The following is a 15,440-nucleotide window of genomic DNA, read 5'->3' on the forward strand; positions in this document are numbered from 1 at the left end:
ATTTTGAATAGGAAGTGGGAGTGAATGTCGTCATATTTTCATGTGCACGTGTTGGATTCAAGTTTCTGTTACGTGGCATGCATGGTTTTATTTAGGACAACAAATTATCGAGAAATGTCATGTTGATGCATTTTTTTTCCTGATTTGCTACATATTAATTTAAATTTAAAATTATTAAAATGTTTTTATATATAAAGTAAGGTAAAATTATTATAAAGGTGTTTATATTAGGAGTGAATTTCATTTGATCTTTTATTAAAAAATAATTAATTTTTATATTTAAAATAAATGTAAATTCATTTTTTAATTTTAAATCAAAAAGTAAATTAATTATTCTAATTTTAAGTAATGACGTAACTAACAAAACAACTATATAGTGATAAGTGATGTGCCACATGTGTCTAGGGGTGTGCAAATTTAGAGTAAAACCGAATTAATTCGATAGGGGGTCGGTTAATAATTTTTTGAAAGTTCGGTTAACGGTAAATTCAGTTCGAAATCGGTCGATTAATTGAATTAACCGAATTTATTAAATAATATTATAATATATAAGTATTCGGTCGGTTAAGTTGGTTAATTTTTTATATGTTTTATACTTGTTTTAATCAAAAATAAAAACATATAAATTTCGGTTAATTCGATTAACCGACAGAATTAACCGAAAAAGTTGGGTTCGCTTAATTTTTTTAAAATATTTTCGGTTCGATTAATGGTTAAGGGTTTAAAAAGGTCGATTAATTTAACTAATGGTAGTTCGAGTCAGTTAATCGGTCGATTAACCAATTGAACACCCCTACATGTGCCTCATGTTGATGTGTCACATTTCGTCATGTCAGTACATATTTAAAAATTAAAAAGATCTCAAGAAGAAAAAAATTATAAAGTTTTGAAAATTGTTAAAATTTATTTTAAAGTTAATAAAATCATCCAGAATGTCCATAGACAAATGGTTGTCCAAGTATTTGAACCTGGTCCAATATCATTCTAAACATTTTTCGAATATTTTTATTGATTTTTAATAATTTTAAAATTTTCAATAATTCTTAGCAAATTTTAAATAAATCTCCACATTTTTATAATTTTTTTGAAAAAATATGTCCAAGACAAAATGAACTAGCATAACTATTTGTTTAGGTTTATACCGGATGTGGTTTTTTAAATAATTATGAGGTAATTTTATTTATGTTTAGGATTTTTTTTAATTTTTAAAACACTATCATTTAAGGTACACGTAGCAGGTCATGTGTTAATAAATTTTTAACAGAAAGACTATTAGAGGAGACAAAATGTAATCCGGATTATAATGCAATAACCTTCATAGTACTATTAGTTAATCCTACTCATCATTTAATTCTACCTCACTTACAATAAAATTTTAAAAAAAAAAATTCAATCATCACTTAGCAACACACATGCATAGAATTTTTAAGGTATAATTGCAAAAAAAAAAAAAACCTCAACCTTTAGGGGCATTTAGATATATGCTCCTAACCTTTTTATTTTCTAAAATCGACCATTCACATAACGAATTTTTCAAACATCAACCCAGTTGAAACGGTAATCGCCAGCTGACCGTTAGTCAACAGCCGGTCAAAAAAATTATCTATATGGCGTTCCAGTTGATTGATGACGTGGCAAAAAAATTAAACAAATCGACAACATCGTTACGATCAGCATGCTATGGGGTGGTTCGTTGAACGGAGAAGAAGCAAAGCTTGGGCTTGAAATTAAGGATCGGTTAGAGGAATTTATGACATTTTCCCGATGCTTAGGCCATTCAATTTACAAGGAATTGAATCCAAAACCAAGAAGCATTTGTCGTGGTTTTATGGGTTTCTCGAATCAGTGATAAAGCAGCGAATGAAGCTCGGAGAGGGACCAAAAATGGCGGACAGTAAGGATTTTCTGCAGCAATTGTTGGAGCTGAACCAAAGATGAGATGCCAAAACTTCATTATCCACGGCAGACAAAAAGACCTTTCTGTGTGGGTTCATCCTTCTATTGTTGCTTAACCGGTTCTAAATTTGCATGAGGATATGGTATTGTACATGTTTGACTTTATGCATATTTCTTCAGCCACGACTCTTGATGGCAATGGCCAGGGATGGATTATTACCTGCATTCTTTTCTGACATCAGTACACGCACCCAAGTTCAAGCAAAGCGCACAGTGACAACCGGTATGCTTGCTTCAGTATTGGCTTTTTTTTATGGATGTTTCGGAATTGTCCGGGATGGTAAGTTGTTTCATACCAATTAACTATGAAGTACAAACGTTTGTGGGGAAGAATGTATGTCTGTTAAGCATAAGATGCTTTTTTTCTTTCTCTGGTGTAGGTTAGTGTTGGTACCATGAAGAAAAATGGTGTTTGGCAAGAGAAAAAATGAGAGAAAAAAATGGCAGCAGACGGTGGAGAAAAAAAACACAATGATTTTAAGTTGAAAGTGTGGAGTGAGTTTACAAAAATTGCACAAAAGCATGATTATAATCATGGTAATGGAGATTCTTGTAGATAAAATGAGGCAACCATATGTTTTGAAGGAGAAAAATGGTGTTTGGCAAGAGAGAAAATGAGAGAAAATTTTTTGTTAAATAGAAGACGTTATCTATGATGCCGCGCGCTTATGTGGCATGCCACATGAGCTATTATGTTAAACTACAGTATGTTGACCGTTAAAATTGGGCTGATTTTTTAAAAAATCGTAATGTTGAGGATGTCAATCAAAAAATAAAAAGATCAAAGGTACAAAACCAAAAATCCCCATACGTTGAGGTTTTTTTTGCAATTATGTCAAATTTTAACAAAATAGTCAATTTATACTTTTCTTTTTTAACATATAGGAGCTAATGTACTCATTTTTTAGTTGAGGAAGCAAAACACGATTAAATTTTTAATACAAGAATTTCTATGGTACTTTTATCACGAAATAAATTATATTATTATTGAAGAGTTTTTATATTTTTATATAATAAAAAATTCATAGATTTGAATTTACGAGAAAAAAAATTTTTCACTTAACTTTCATTTCAACTAAAGATTAATTTACTTTTTTCATAAGGTTTTAGTAAATATATTTATCACAAAAATTTTTTCACCAAAAGTCACGTGGGTCTATTATAATCTAATACTAATAGAATAGAAGAGGAAGAAAATACTAATATAATAGAAAGAAAAGAATTGTCTTTTCTGCATACTTGCTTCGATTCCGTTGCTACTGCGAGCTTTACGAATCGATCAAATCATATAAATATGTCTTCAACATGACATAGATTCTCGAAAAGATCTTGAAACTCCTCAAAATATGAAAGTCAGGATATTTCAAAAAAATGGATTCGAGTTTTTGGTCAAACTTTTTATTAATTTTCAAGTTCCTTCAGAAAGCATTGGAATACGTTTTCTTTTTGTATAAGGTTCTGATTATTAAATTTTTCGTGATGAGGGAAGAGATTCTGTTTAAATTTTGGCTCCATTGATATCGAGTTTAGTGTAATATTTTAACTTTTTTTTCTTACTACTTCTTTTTCCTTATTATATATAATACAAAACTTTAACTATAAGCTCATTCACTGTACTTCTTCAATGGAAAAAATTCCTAAAAGCTTGAGAAAAATGTTGGGAGGCTTGTCCTATTTATAGATGAAAGAACGAGCATAAAAAAGGCGCTTAAAATGCTATGTGGAAGTGTTGGTGACGATGGTAACAAGCCGACCGCCTTCATGGAAGGGAGGAAGGAAGATAAGAGAGAGGAGAAAGAAAAGAGAAGGAAGAAGAACAGAGGACAGCAAAGGAGGTGAATGGGAGGGGAAAGATCATCAAGAGAGAAGGGAGAGGAGAGTGTAGGAAGGAGAGGGGGCCGACGACTGCCATAAGACCACCACCGCCGATTGAAACTGGCAAAAAAAGACTTCTCGATATTACAAAATGATAGAGAAAAATACAGGGACTAGAAGAGAACTCTATCGTGACTCATGTATTCACGACTTCTCCAATATACCAAATACTAAGCCTTTATAAAAATCTGATTTTGTGTTATTGGTCGAACTATTAACCAAATCACTAATTTATTTAACCTGTTTAACTAACCGATCGGGAGATCCTTGTCTTGTCTGGGAAGCGGATCGGACAAACATTCTAATTAAAAAAACAAAGTTTTTGACACGTGGTCATTCTATGTCACGTGTGCTTGAAGGATGCGCTTGACTGGTTTAGAGAATGGTACTGGGTTTCTCCCTTTATGGGTGTCCTTTCCAAAAATTTTCATTTTGCTTCGGTTTCCCCGCAACCAAACATATACTTCACACTGTAAATCATATTGCAGTTTCTCTCTCTCTCTCTCTCTCTCTCTCTCTCTCTCTCTCTCGTTCTATCTCTCGTTCTATGGATGGAAAGGCGGTTTTTATCGAATTTTAAATTATTTTCTTTGCAGGTATCTGATAGAGCAAGGAAATATTAGAAACACCAAGAAGAAAAAGGTACAAAACTTTAATTTTTAGTATCATGTTTTCCATAATTGTTTGGAGTTTGGATCCAAAACTTGTGGGGTTTATTTATTTTTATTTGTTTGATTTAATGTGGAAGGGAGAAATTCTTTCTGTATCCCATAAAGGTAAAAGGTTGCATTTTTCATTAAAAAAAAATCTGTAGTTGGCATGGCTACGGGTAACTTTGATCAATGACATTCTAAATTCATTTTCTCATGCCAAAGAAGGGCAGTATACGAGAGAGATAATGGTGTCCTTTAAATCTTGCGTACCCCAAACATAAAACAGGATAAGATCATCAAACTCTTTTCATTTTCTGAAGAGAAGAGAGAGAGAGGGGGAGGGAGGGAGGGAGGGAGAAGAAAATGTCTCCTTTGTTTTCTGATATTTGTTTTTGCTTTTCAGAATGGCAATTTTGGAGGAATCAGTAGTGGATTCAAAGATTTCTCCACCAAATTCATATGGAGCTGTAGTTCTTGGCGGCACGTTTGATCGCTTACACGATGGTCATCGTCTCTTCCTCAGAGTAAGCACTTAAAAAAAAAATCTCTAGTTCTCACTTTCAGCTTTCTTTTTCTTTCAAAATTTTCATCTGAACGGATCAAATTTCAAAAGAAGTGTGCATTGTCAACAGTCATCAACTGAGTTGGCTAGGAGCCGGATTGTAGTTGGAGTTTGTGATGGGCCAATGTTGACAAACAAACGGGTAAATGCTGTGTTGTGTTTTCTTAGGGGCGATTGTGCGTAATAACCTAATGAACTGCTATTATATGTGGTTTTAGTCATTGATAACTGATTTTTCATTCGAGAAAATTTCAGATAGATGAGTAGCAATTTTGTCTAGCTTAACTGAAATCAGTTTGAAAGGAAACAAATTTTATGTCTGAACTCTGTTGTAGTTTGATATAAGTTCCTTCTCTAGACTGTATTACTTATTGCAAAATCCCCTTTTGTAAGAGTTGTGATGAGCACCAAAACCCTATTTGTTCCTCAACATTACTATTTAAAAGATATACGTATTTCAACTTGTTGCTTTTTGTCACATGTCCATGATGGTAAACCGTTAGTGCGGACTTGGTTGAGTTATTACTCCATTATGGTCCTTTCAAAGAGGTGCTTTGCAAACGGATATTACATTCTAGCAAAAAAGTGAATGCACTCTTGAAGTAAATCTGTATCACTGCCGTATAAATTTAGACCTATTTTAATGTAAGAGATGATGTTTTCCATTTGAGACATCAAGATATTATGCTTTATTTTTATTCCAAGCTGTTGAAATTCCAAGATTACATGATATATATCGTTTTTTTGTTTCTGTAGTACTCTGATTTAATAGAGCCCGTTGAGGAAAGGATGCATAATGTGGAATGTTATATAAAGGTAAATGAAGGAATATCTTGTTAATGTCTTGCATGTTGAACCAGGAAAATGTATTTATTCGATTAATTCATTTTATTTCTGTGATTGCACCACCATTTTTTTAATTCAACTGGAGTTGAATGTTTTATGCCAGCTTGAAGTGAGGCTGCATTAAGGTTAATGGATATAGATGGCGTGTATCAAGTTGCATGTGTTTCCCTTGCCTGTCATTATTTTGTGTGTCAGCTAGATGACACTGCATCACCTTCTATCTAGTGTTCTATATCTATTCAATTAAGAGTTAAGAGAGAAAGCAAAATAACACAGTACACCATTCTTTCAACCTGAGATGTTAGTTATTGGATTTTTTTTTTTTGTATAATTTGTTAGCTTCTTGTCTTTGGATAGTATTGAATTTGTTTATACTTGTGCAGTCTATCAAACCTGAGCTGGTTGTGCATGTTGGACCGATTACAGATCCATACGGCCCTTCAATTGTTGATGAGAATTTAGATGCCATTGTTGTCAGGTTTGTAATTGATCAGCATGTTTTTAGTCTTGTAAAATAAAGCCTACAGAGCATTTCCTTTTCGGTGTGGTGTATAGAAAAATAGTTGTTTTATATGAGTTGTGTCAGTTCGCCTTTCAGGCCTTTAGTCTTGTCTGGCTATACGTCGATAGTTCATAGGTGTTCTCCGTTTTTTAACCTAGTCGGCTTTGCCAATTGGGGTTTATTTCTGTAGTTCATAGAAATGTGGTTATGTTAATGCAAGCTGAATCTCCAAGGATATTGTACTGTTTTTATTGCTCAAGTAGTCATGGTCTCGGACGTGCTTTGATTGGTTTTAATTCTCTGCAGCAAGGAGACAATACCAGGTGGAATATCGGTCAATAGAAAGAGAGCTGACAGAGGCCTTTCACAACTAAAGGTTAGAATTTCCGGGTTTCATTTTCTTTGTTCATGTGATGAGGATGAATATACATATATATATTAAGTTGAAGCAAATTCTGTATTCGAAAATAGCAAGGAGTTGGCTTTATATGTATCATGGAGTTGTGCAGATTGAAGTTGTTGATCTAGTTTCTGAAGAGTGTAGCCAAGATAAGCTAAGCTCAACAACATTAAGGAAGCTGGAGGCTGAGAAAGCTGAGAAACAGCAAGGGAAGGGTAAGCATGATGATGAGTCGAGGTCATGCCAATGTTGAGAAGGTTAGGAAACGACTTTTATAGCAAGGTGTCCACAAGAGATTCCCCAATTACTGCAATGGCTATGGATGTACATATCATTATCACATTCTACAATGTGTTTTATACTGTCTACTAAATGAAATTGAGAAGCACTAGTATGAAGTCTCAAGGAATAAATATATTTATAAAGTAGGTGTGTTCTTACTTTTCTCTTTAGATTATATGTGCTCCTATCGTTTCCTTGAACTAAGTACTAAATTTTATCATCCATTAATAATTTTCAACAATAACATAAACAGAAAACAAGAACTACTTAGCAAGTATATTAAATGTTCATCCGTGGCAACTTTCTTCTTGTAATTAAATAAATGTCGACTTTTTTTGTTGGAATTTAATAGATCCACCAGGGAGGGCGTTTACGGTAAGCACTCTGATAAATTTAGATCTACAAGTCATAAGTCATTAAAAGAAATTACCTCATCGTTTTTTATAAATGCTATAATATGTATCATTTGACTGCAAATCTTTTTACGATCTACATAATATATTTTGTAATGAATAGTTTTCAGTAAAATTTGTGTTCTTATAAAAACATTTCTCAATTATAATATTTATTGTATATTTTGTAATATGTTATGTAACACGAATTAGTGTAAAAATATTGATGCTGTAAAAGTATAATAATTTTAAAATCTAAAATCAATGGTAAACACTTGACAAGTTAAACTATGTCCATAAACGAATATAACTAAAGAAATAGTTTATAACTTAAATTGATTTGTACATCAGCTTCAGCAACCAACGTTCACCGATCTTGAAAACTCCATTTTCAATATCCATATCGCACTCCATATTCATTAATCATTTATAGAACTCAAAGTCAGTGTCAGGCTTCTTCACATTCGTTCTGTAACCCTTTTCGAAGTCCTTGGGAAGTATCACATATCGGTTCTTGCGAACCGCATGCATTCCAGCTTCCTGGCAGATGGCAGCAATCTGTCCGATTCCAACATGCATTCCAATAATGAGTGAAAAAGATTTCAAGGCCAAATCTAGAAAGAGAGACACATAGGATGCTATGATAGATAGTATTCACAACCAACCTCGGCAGCACTAATTTTATCAGGCCGACTAACATAATCCTCCAAGTCAACCTCATCGCTTAGGTTCATTTTAGCAGTGCAAACCTGTGAAAGGTAAAGATCACCTTAAATACAGCCAACAAAACAAAATGCAACCTTTCCTACTCTCATCTAACCAGGATGGATAAACAGAATGAAAGGAAAATACACAACTAGAAACAATCACCAATCACACTGAAATGTACTAGTGACAATAATGACATGGACATAGAAAATACACATATTGCCCTACTTGCCTGGAAAACAAGCCTCTTCTGCCTTCTATCAGGCAAAGGGAACTCAATCTTCCTATCAAGCCTTCCAGGACGAAGAAGTGCAGGGTCCAAAGTGTCTGCTCGATTGGTTGCCATAATGACCTTAACATTCACAGTCTGGTCAAATCCGTCCATCTAGAAATAGTTTGGAGAAAATGGTTAAGTAAATTTCAACTTCCTCAGACATTTTGAATGATACTGTACCTTGCAGAATCACGTCAAGAAATTCCTTAAGTCATACATACCTGATTCAGAAGTTCCATGAGGATTCGCTGAACTTCTCTATCAGCTCCAGTTTGGGCATCAAACCTAGCAGTAGCAATGGCATCCACCTCATCAATAAAGATAATAGCAGGAGCATTTTCTTTAGCAAGACGGAACACATCACGAACCATCCGTGGGCCCTGAAACAGAAACAATGCTCAAGATTATTATCCGCCAACAGAAGAAGAGAACCGACACTAAATAACAATATGAGTAACATGAACTGTAGCCTTACCTCGCCCAAATATTTTTGAACAAATTCAGATCCAACAACTCTAATGAAGGCTGCAGTTGTATGGTTAGCAACAGCCTTTGCGAGCATTGTTTTCCCAGTGCCAGGGGGGCCATAGAGTAAAACACCACGAGGAGGGTCTATCCCAATCTGCTTGTAAAGCTCATGATGAGTCAATGGTAACTCTACAGCCTCACGGATTTCCTGCTTTTGAATGTCACATCCTCCAATATCCTAAGTGAATAGAAGAGAACAAAGTCTCAGATACAGGGAACAACCACCAAAACATAACAATTGTCATTTTTATTCCGAGAAAGGAAGATATGTACTCTAACAGAGTCTGTTTAGTCTATTACAGCAGAGGACTAACCCTGACAATAACTTATCCCCAAATCAAAATAATACAAGAATCTTAAATTTCAAATATGTAGTTGGTTCAAATTAAATAGTTGAAAAATGAAATTAAATTTACAATATTAGAAAGACACAAACGACTACAAATCATGTAAGATACTCAAAACATCCCTTGCTTTGTTTTAATATAGTAACCAGTGAAACGACAAGAACATTTTAAAATGAAATAAATAACCACTCAAGAATGAAAATACTATCCTTCCACTCATTCTACATGTGAAATTTAAGAAACCACTGAAAATGGCACAAATTCAGTTTGGAACCCATCAGTTTTAAAATAACATAGTTTCATTATTCAAGAATAGGGCTGTAATCTATACCCAAACATGGCTCAAGCTCGATAGTGTTTTATTTTCTAAGATTGAGCTTGGCTTGAGATATGATCGAACTACTCAATTAATCTCACTTACTCCATTCCCATACTTGAGCTCAAGCTCAAATTAAGCTTTTGCACATACAATTTTGGATATTAAACTATATATAAAATGCTCAATGGGGCTTGCGAGCTACTCGAAGCAGGTATTAAGTTGCTCAAATTCGACTCTCTCATTATCTTGAGTTGCTTGAGCTCAAACTCAGCTTGACAAATACTGTATCAAGCTTGAGTTTTTTGTGATTCGAATCCAAATAACGTGCGAACACAAATGTCTCTTTTGACACTCCTATTCAAGAACTAGTGACACAACCCAAAATTTTAGGCCAACCCTGGAATATTGAAGCCTATTTTAGTTATTAAGGATACAGAAAGAAAGCAAATAAGCTAATTTCCCCATGTAACAGATGGAATTTGCTTCACTTTATATTCCAAGCTTATGTTAATCTGGCTAAAAGTCCAATAAACCAATACAGAGGAGCTCATGAAAGGTGCAAATTTTGTCTAACATATGGTAGCTTCAAATTCAAACATCAAATTATTTAAGAATGTAAAAAGAAAAAAGACTCAAATACTATTCAATTCTTCTTACTTTTCAGCAAAACTAACCTTATCTAATTGCCAAACCCAAAACCCCATTTCTCCCGACAGTGGCATACAAAAATCCTAGTTTTTTTTTTTTAACTACACACCCAAACAAATCGATTAACACAAGAATTGAGGCTGCAAGGTATAATAAAAAAAAGGACCTAATCCCAATCAATCATCGCAAACAGATAGCCTATATCCTAAAAATAAATCAATAAACTACCAAACAGAAGAACAGAAGAAATTAAAAGAAAGAAGATAAGAAACTGACATTGTAAGTAACATCGGGCTTCTCAGATTGGCTAAGCAGAGAAATACTGGAATCAGCCTCGGGAGGCAATACGTCGACAAGGGCATTGGAGTGTCGGTGAAGAGCCACAGAAGCCGAGGGCTTTAACAGCTCTCTGTTAATGGTGCTCAATATCCTAACATAGTAATTGGAGCCGGTGGTGGAACCGACGATTCCGTTGTTCTGATTGACCATCTCCATGAACTGGCCGATGACCAAAGGCACCGACTGGATTCGCTTGACTTCCTCCTGAGCCCTCAAAAGCTCTCTCTTGAGATTCTTCTGCTCATCCTTTACGTACTCTTCTTGGATGTCTATGAACTCCAACTGCCTTTGAAGGGATTTCAGCCTACTGTACAGATCGTCCTCATCGGCACCCAAGGGAGGGTCCATTGTCAGGCACTTGCCGAGGTCGGTTCTTGTGGCGGGGAATGGTGGCTCTGCCGAGGATTTCGGTTCCGCCACCACCGTTGAGGCTGCCATTTGCTTTCTCAGACTTTTGAGTTTGGATTGAAGAACAAGAAAAGGTCACAACAGAAGTTAAATAAAAATCGAATGGGATAAAGGAGACCTTTGTTTATTATATACTGGCAGCAAAAATGGCTCCATGTACAGGTGTCCCTGGTCAGGGTCGGATTGAATTTAGGTCGGGCCGAGTTGAAATGCGAAAATTTTTGTCCAAGTTCAACTCTAATCAAGTCTGGCCTATCGGGTCAGGTGGGTTATCCAATCTTTGAAAAGGTTAATTTCACCTCTAACTTGGATTTAAAATTACATTTGATTACTTAATTTTGATAAAAATATTTCTTCAATTTTTTTAATTTTAAAATTGAATAAATTAATTTTTTTTAAAAATGTTTAGAGTAATTTAATTTCTGTTAATTGAAAAATTAAATAATTAAATATTAATTGTGTTTGTTCAAAATGGTATAGAGTTTGTTCAAAACGACATGTATTTTCGAATATAAATATTATGGGTGAAGCATTTTATCATGGATGAAGTTTGGACTTATACATTTCTTCTTTGTTAATTTGAATGTTTGGTTTAATTTCATGTAATTCTAAATATCAATTTTTTTAAAAGAAAATTGGAGTATTTGAATTTAAGAGTGATATATAACGGTGAACAAAACTCGATTTGATTCAAAAAATCGAAAAAAAATTGAATTTCAAGTTAGTCGAATCGAGTTATTTGAGTCAACTCGAATAAATAATTCAAATTACGAGTTCGAATCGAATTAAATTTTACAATTCGAATAATAGATTAGTGTAAATAATCATTTGATAATTGTCAATTTCGAAAATGAACAAATTGATATCTCTCAATAAAAATTATAAAAAAATTTAAAATATTTATAAAATTTCCAAATTTTATATAATATTTTTAAAATTATTCTAAAAAATATATAAAGAAAATTAAAATTTTAAAAATATTCTAAATTAATAATTTTTGGACCTAAATAAATAAATTAATAATCCAAGTTTACCTATCTTAATTTTTTATTACTTTGTTTTGAAGAAGTTTTCAAATATATATGGTTTCAAATTTATGTGTTCCAACATGAAATTAGTTATATTTTAACAAGATTTTAATTTAACACGTTTAATTTTTTAATTTAACTCGAACAATTTCACTCGATTCGATTCAATTCGACTCGAATTTTATTTTACTCAACTCGATTCACAAAAATTTCAAATCGAGTTAAGATGATAAAATAGGATTCGTCAACTCGATTAACTCAAAACTTTTTCATTCAATTAGATCGAACGCTTACCCCTAGTACTATATTATCTCATTTCTATAAGATTGACCTATCGATTGCTTTTGAAGTTGCGGATGAACTTTTTATAAGGATTCGGTCATTCTCTTGTTTTTATACATAAAAGAGTATTATTAAATTTATTTTGAATTGAATGGAGTTAAATTAAAATTTATATTGTAATTCCGTAATTGATTCTTCCATAGACATAGATTAAAAACCCTACATAAAACAATTGGGTTACATTTTTGCTGTTGTTTCATTAGGTACAAGAATCTTGCAGCCAAACAATTTTAGAACCCAATACAAATGGTAATAACAGTGAAGAGCTTTCATACAACTGATTGAACAAAGAGATTATTACAAAAGGGATCTCAAGAGATACCAAAGGCAAAAGTAAACATTGCAAAGTCCCTAAGTCAAACCATAAAATTGCTTGAGACTGTTTTGAAATGCAGGAGTTTTGTATACAACGTACCACCCCTGTTCTGTAGGGTGAACTCCATCCCAAAAGAATTTGGATCTAGGGTCTGAGCAAAGTGTGTACTTGTTTTCCCCATTTTCATCTACATTTCCACATTTAAACCCTCCACTTACTCCAAAACAACATGGCTCAAATGGCTTCTCAAATGTTGGATCATTTCCTACAATAAAAAGAAAAGTATTATCAAAATTTAAAGCTAATTGTACTTCATGAGTAAACGTCTCAAACTCCAAATTGATTCAAAATATTAAACATATTAGTATTATATCAATTAAGTCTTTTCGTCAGCTTAAGTGTTAAATGTTAGTTTCGATTCAAATTGTTTATATAACATGTACACTCATTTAAAATTCAATAATATATTTTAAATACGTTTCATGTCATATTCAAATTGATATTTAACATTAGCTCACGGTTACTCATAGAAAGACCTAATAATATGTGATATATTGAATATTTGATTAATCTATTTTTAAGACAAAAAGCTAACAATGAAGAGTTAAATAAAATATTTACCTTGATAAGTTTCATTCCGATTGAAAACTGTCCAAAAGGCATTATAAAGATCAAGAATAAAGAAGGAGGGGCTGTTGGAGGTGTTGGTTTGTTGGTTCAAGATGTTGACAACTTGAGGCAAGAGCTGGTTATGAAGGTCAACGAGGGCGTTGTAAGTATCGTCGCAGTGTTGAAAGGAGAATGGGGCGGTGTTTCTAGGGAGGCAACCCAATGGTAGCAGTGAGGTGATGCCTATTTTCCTCACTCCCATGTCATGGATGCGTTTCAAATTCACCATAAGTTGGTTCATGAGGCTTTCCATGAAGGCCGGAAAATCCTATAAATTTTCATGATTTTAACAATTAAATATAAAATATAAAAATAAATTTATAAAAATAAAAAAATTAAATCTCAAATTCACCCATAATATAAATTTATAATATAATCCTTTCTCGTAAATTCTAATACTTGTAGCTGTATTTCACATTTATTCCGAGTTACCTACAATGCAGCCAACTATTTATGGCTTCCATCAAAACTACAATAATGTTGGTTCCTTTTTCTGTTTTGGTTGTAAAAGGAGCCTGAATAATTTAGTTTAATTAGTCATCACCAACTATAAATAAAACAGATATGGTTTTATTACCTGTGCAGAACCGTTTTTGGCATTGTAAGTGGCGTAGTCGTTGCCTGCAACACTGACAAATGCGACTGAAGTTTTCAAATTCCTTTTAGTGTAGACTGAGTCGTGGAGAAGCTGTTGTAGGAAATCGATTTGGGTGGTCATGTTTGGCTCCGCAACCATCGTGTCGAACACACCTGTACCTCCATAAGCAATGTTCAATCCATCCTTCACTCGCTCACTCAGTTGTTCCCTCCATCTGTACGGTATCGGTGTCTTCATTCCCAAGCACCCCGCTGCTTCTCCAAAAACCATTCCCAATTTAGTCTTAATTTGCTTTTCTTAATATGTAATAAAGATAGAAATTAATATTTTACCAATGTAATCAGTGGAAACAAAACCATCGGAGAAACGACCAGAAGGTTTCCCGGGAAATGTAATTCCGTAAGGGAATTTCCAAGATCTTGTCTCTGCTATCTTAGTGTTCCCTGTATCAGCATAGGAATCTCCGAACACAAACAACATTTTTGGTCTAAAACCAAAGGGTGATGATGTCCAAGGCAACCTCCTACCTTCAACAACTTCTTGTTCACCTACAATCCCATTGTTTAACCATCAAAAGAAATTATTAAAAACTCCTTGCAAATGAAGCAGAAAATGGGATTAATTTGTTTTCTTATTACCTGAGAAAAAACAAACTAGGAAGAAACAAAAGAGTGAGAAGAGAGAGTTTTGAGTGTCCATGGAAAAGAAAATTTTTGGGTAAAAGAAAAGAAAGGAAAGGAAATGGTTTGGTTTGGATAACCTTAAGCTTGAGAATTGATATTTGGAAGATGAACGGTAAACCAATAATTTCTAGAGGTTATATGGTGGAACATACGTAAGGCTTAATCAAGAGTTTAAACTTATATTTTTCTCTAACATGCGTATATTTCTCTTAAGTTGACTTGGCTAAATGATAGACTAGGAAATTTTTTACTTCGAAGCATTAGAATAGGACGTAGGTTGTATCGTTTGGTTATCATAAGGCCATTGAGGAAAATCTACAAATGAAGGTTGTTGTGGAAGCCGGGGAACGACTTTGATATTTTTTTATGGAGTTTAAAGTGATACTAATTCTTAATGATAATAAGTAATAATATTTTATTATCTAAAAAATTAAACAATTAGAATCTAAAATACGATTATTTTGCTGTATAACTTTATATAATCTTATGAAAAGTTATCTTCAAAAACAAAAAGTAATCTAGTGAAAAAATATACCTATTTGGTGGGTATATAAAATATTTTTCTATTAGTCATTTTCATGATTGTGCTTGGAGTATTGATGATTCTCTTGTATGTTAGAGCATACTGAAATCTTAATAAAAGTATTCTAAGCACCTCTAATCCATCATATTTACTAACATTTTTCTTTTTATTTTCTAAATTTCAATTTAAAGTTGTAAAGATGAATAAAGGAAGAATACTAATTTATTACTATAATATAATCA

The 15,440-nt window shown here is 33.2% G+C and overlaps 3 protein-coding genes across 8 annotated transcripts; 1 reads left to right on the top strand and 2 right to left on the bottom strand.

The window, feature by feature from the left end:
- The first annotated feature begins 4,184 nt into the window (after positions 1–4,184).
- On the top strand, positions 4,185–7,246 carry LOC107890899 (phosphopantetheine adenylyltransferase). Of its 6 annotated transcripts, none has more exons than XM_016815495.2 (8): positions 4,185–4,303; positions 4,428–4,473; positions 4,888–5,008; positions 5,117–5,188; positions 5,803–5,862; positions 6,276–6,370; positions 6,701–6,770; positions 6,866–7,246. In XM_016815495.2, the coding sequence occupies exons 3-8, from the start codon at positions 4,889–4,891 to the stop codon at positions 6,920–6,922; spliced, it is 474 nt and encodes a 157-aa protein (XP_016670984.1). In that variant the 5' UTR covers positions 4,185–4,303; positions 4,428–4,473; position 4,888; the 3' UTR covers positions 6,923–7,246. The 6 variants fall into 6 exon arrangements, with proteins under 6 accessions (XP_016670984.1, XP_016670981.1, XP_016670982.1 ...); XM_016815492.2 differs by having other exon boundaries at positions 4,191–4,303; positions 6,904–7,246; XM_041101029.1 differs by having other exon boundaries at positions 4,192–4,303; positions 5,098–5,188; positions 6,904–7,246.
- A 449-nt stretch (positions 7,247–7,695) lies between these two features.
- Positions 7,696–11,214, bottom strand: LOC107890897 (26S proteasome regulatory subunit 6B homolog). Its single transcript, XM_016815491.2, has 6 exons — positions 10,569–11,214; positions 8,926–9,156; positions 8,672–8,830; positions 8,409–8,561; positions 8,134–8,217; positions 7,696–8,026 (listed from the first exon to the last, which is right to left on the bottom strand). Exons 1-6 carry the CDS (start codon positions 11,067–11,069, stop codon positions 7,892–7,894), a joined length of 1,263 nt encoding a protein of 420 aa, XP_016670980.2. The 5' UTR covers positions 11,070–11,214; the 3' UTR covers positions 7,696–7,891.
- A 1,303-nt stretch (positions 11,215–12,517) lies between these two features.
- Positions 12,518–14,829, bottom strand: LOC107892852 (GDSL esterase/lipase At5g03610). Its single transcript, XM_016817888.2, has 5 exons — positions 14,631–14,829; positions 14,325–14,540; positions 13,972–14,243; positions 13,347–13,662; positions 12,518–12,990 (listed from the first exon to the last, which is right to left on the bottom strand). The coding sequence occupies exons 1-5, from the start codon at positions 14,689–14,691 to the stop codon at positions 12,761–12,763; spliced, it is 1,095 nt and encodes a 364-aa protein (XP_016673377.1). The 5' UTR covers positions 14,692–14,829; the 3' UTR covers positions 12,518–12,760.
- Positions 14,830–15,440: the final 611 nt, after the last annotated feature.

This window comes from Gossypium hirsutum, chromosome D09 (genome assembly GCF_007990345.1).
Source record: "Gossypium hirsutum isolate 1008001.06 chromosome D09, Gossypium_hirsutum_v2.1, whole genome shotgun sequence".
Lineage (NCBI taxonomy): Eukaryota > Viridiplantae > Streptophyta > Magnoliopsida > Malvales > Malvaceae > Gossypium > Gossypium hirsutum.

What these genes read in the sequence shown, in the direction of transcription:
- LOC107890897 (XM_016815491.2), bottom strand. Translation starts at nt 11,069, where the DNA reads ATGGCAGCCTCAACGGTGGTGGCGGAACCGAAATCCTCGGCAGAGCCA. An exon ending in TTCAAAAATATTTGGGCGAG is followed by an intron (nt 8,831 to 8,925) that starts GTAAGGCTACAG and finishes TTTCTGTTTCAG; the next exon opens with GGCCCACGGATGGTTCGTGA. An exon ending in ATAAAATTAGTGCTGCCGAG is followed by an intron (nt 8,027 to 8,133) that starts GTTGGTTGTGAA and finishes GGAATCGGACAG; the next exon opens with ATTGCTGCCATCTGCCAGGA.
- LOC107890899 (XM_016815492.2), top strand. Translation starts at nt 4,889, where the DNA reads ATGGCAATTTTGGAGGAATCAGTAGTGGATTCAAAGATTTCTCCACCA. An exon ending in ATGTGGAATGTTATATAAAG is followed by an intron (nt 5,863 to 6,275) that starts GTAAATGAAGGA and finishes ATACTTGTGCAG; the next exon opens with TCTATCAAACCTGAGCTGGT. An exon ending in TTAGATGCCATTGTTGTCAG is followed by an intron (nt 6,371 to 6,700) that starts GTTTGTAATTGA and finishes AATTCTCTGCAG; the next exon opens with CAAGGAGACAATACCAGGTG.
- LOC107892852 (XM_016817888.2), bottom strand. Translation starts at nt 14,691, where the DNA reads ATGGACACTCAAAACTCTCTCTTCTCACTCTTTTGTTTCTTCCTAGTT. An exon ending in CCTAGTTTGTTTTTTCTCAG is followed by an intron (nt 14,541 to 14,630) that starts GTAATAAGAAAA and finishes ATGGGATTGTAG; the next exon opens with GTGAACAAGAAGTTGTTGAA. An exon ending in CCAAAAACGGTTCTGCACAG is followed by an intron (nt 13,663 to 13,971) that starts GTAATAAAACCA and finishes GAAAATTTATAG; the next exon opens with GATTTTCCGGCCTTCATGGA.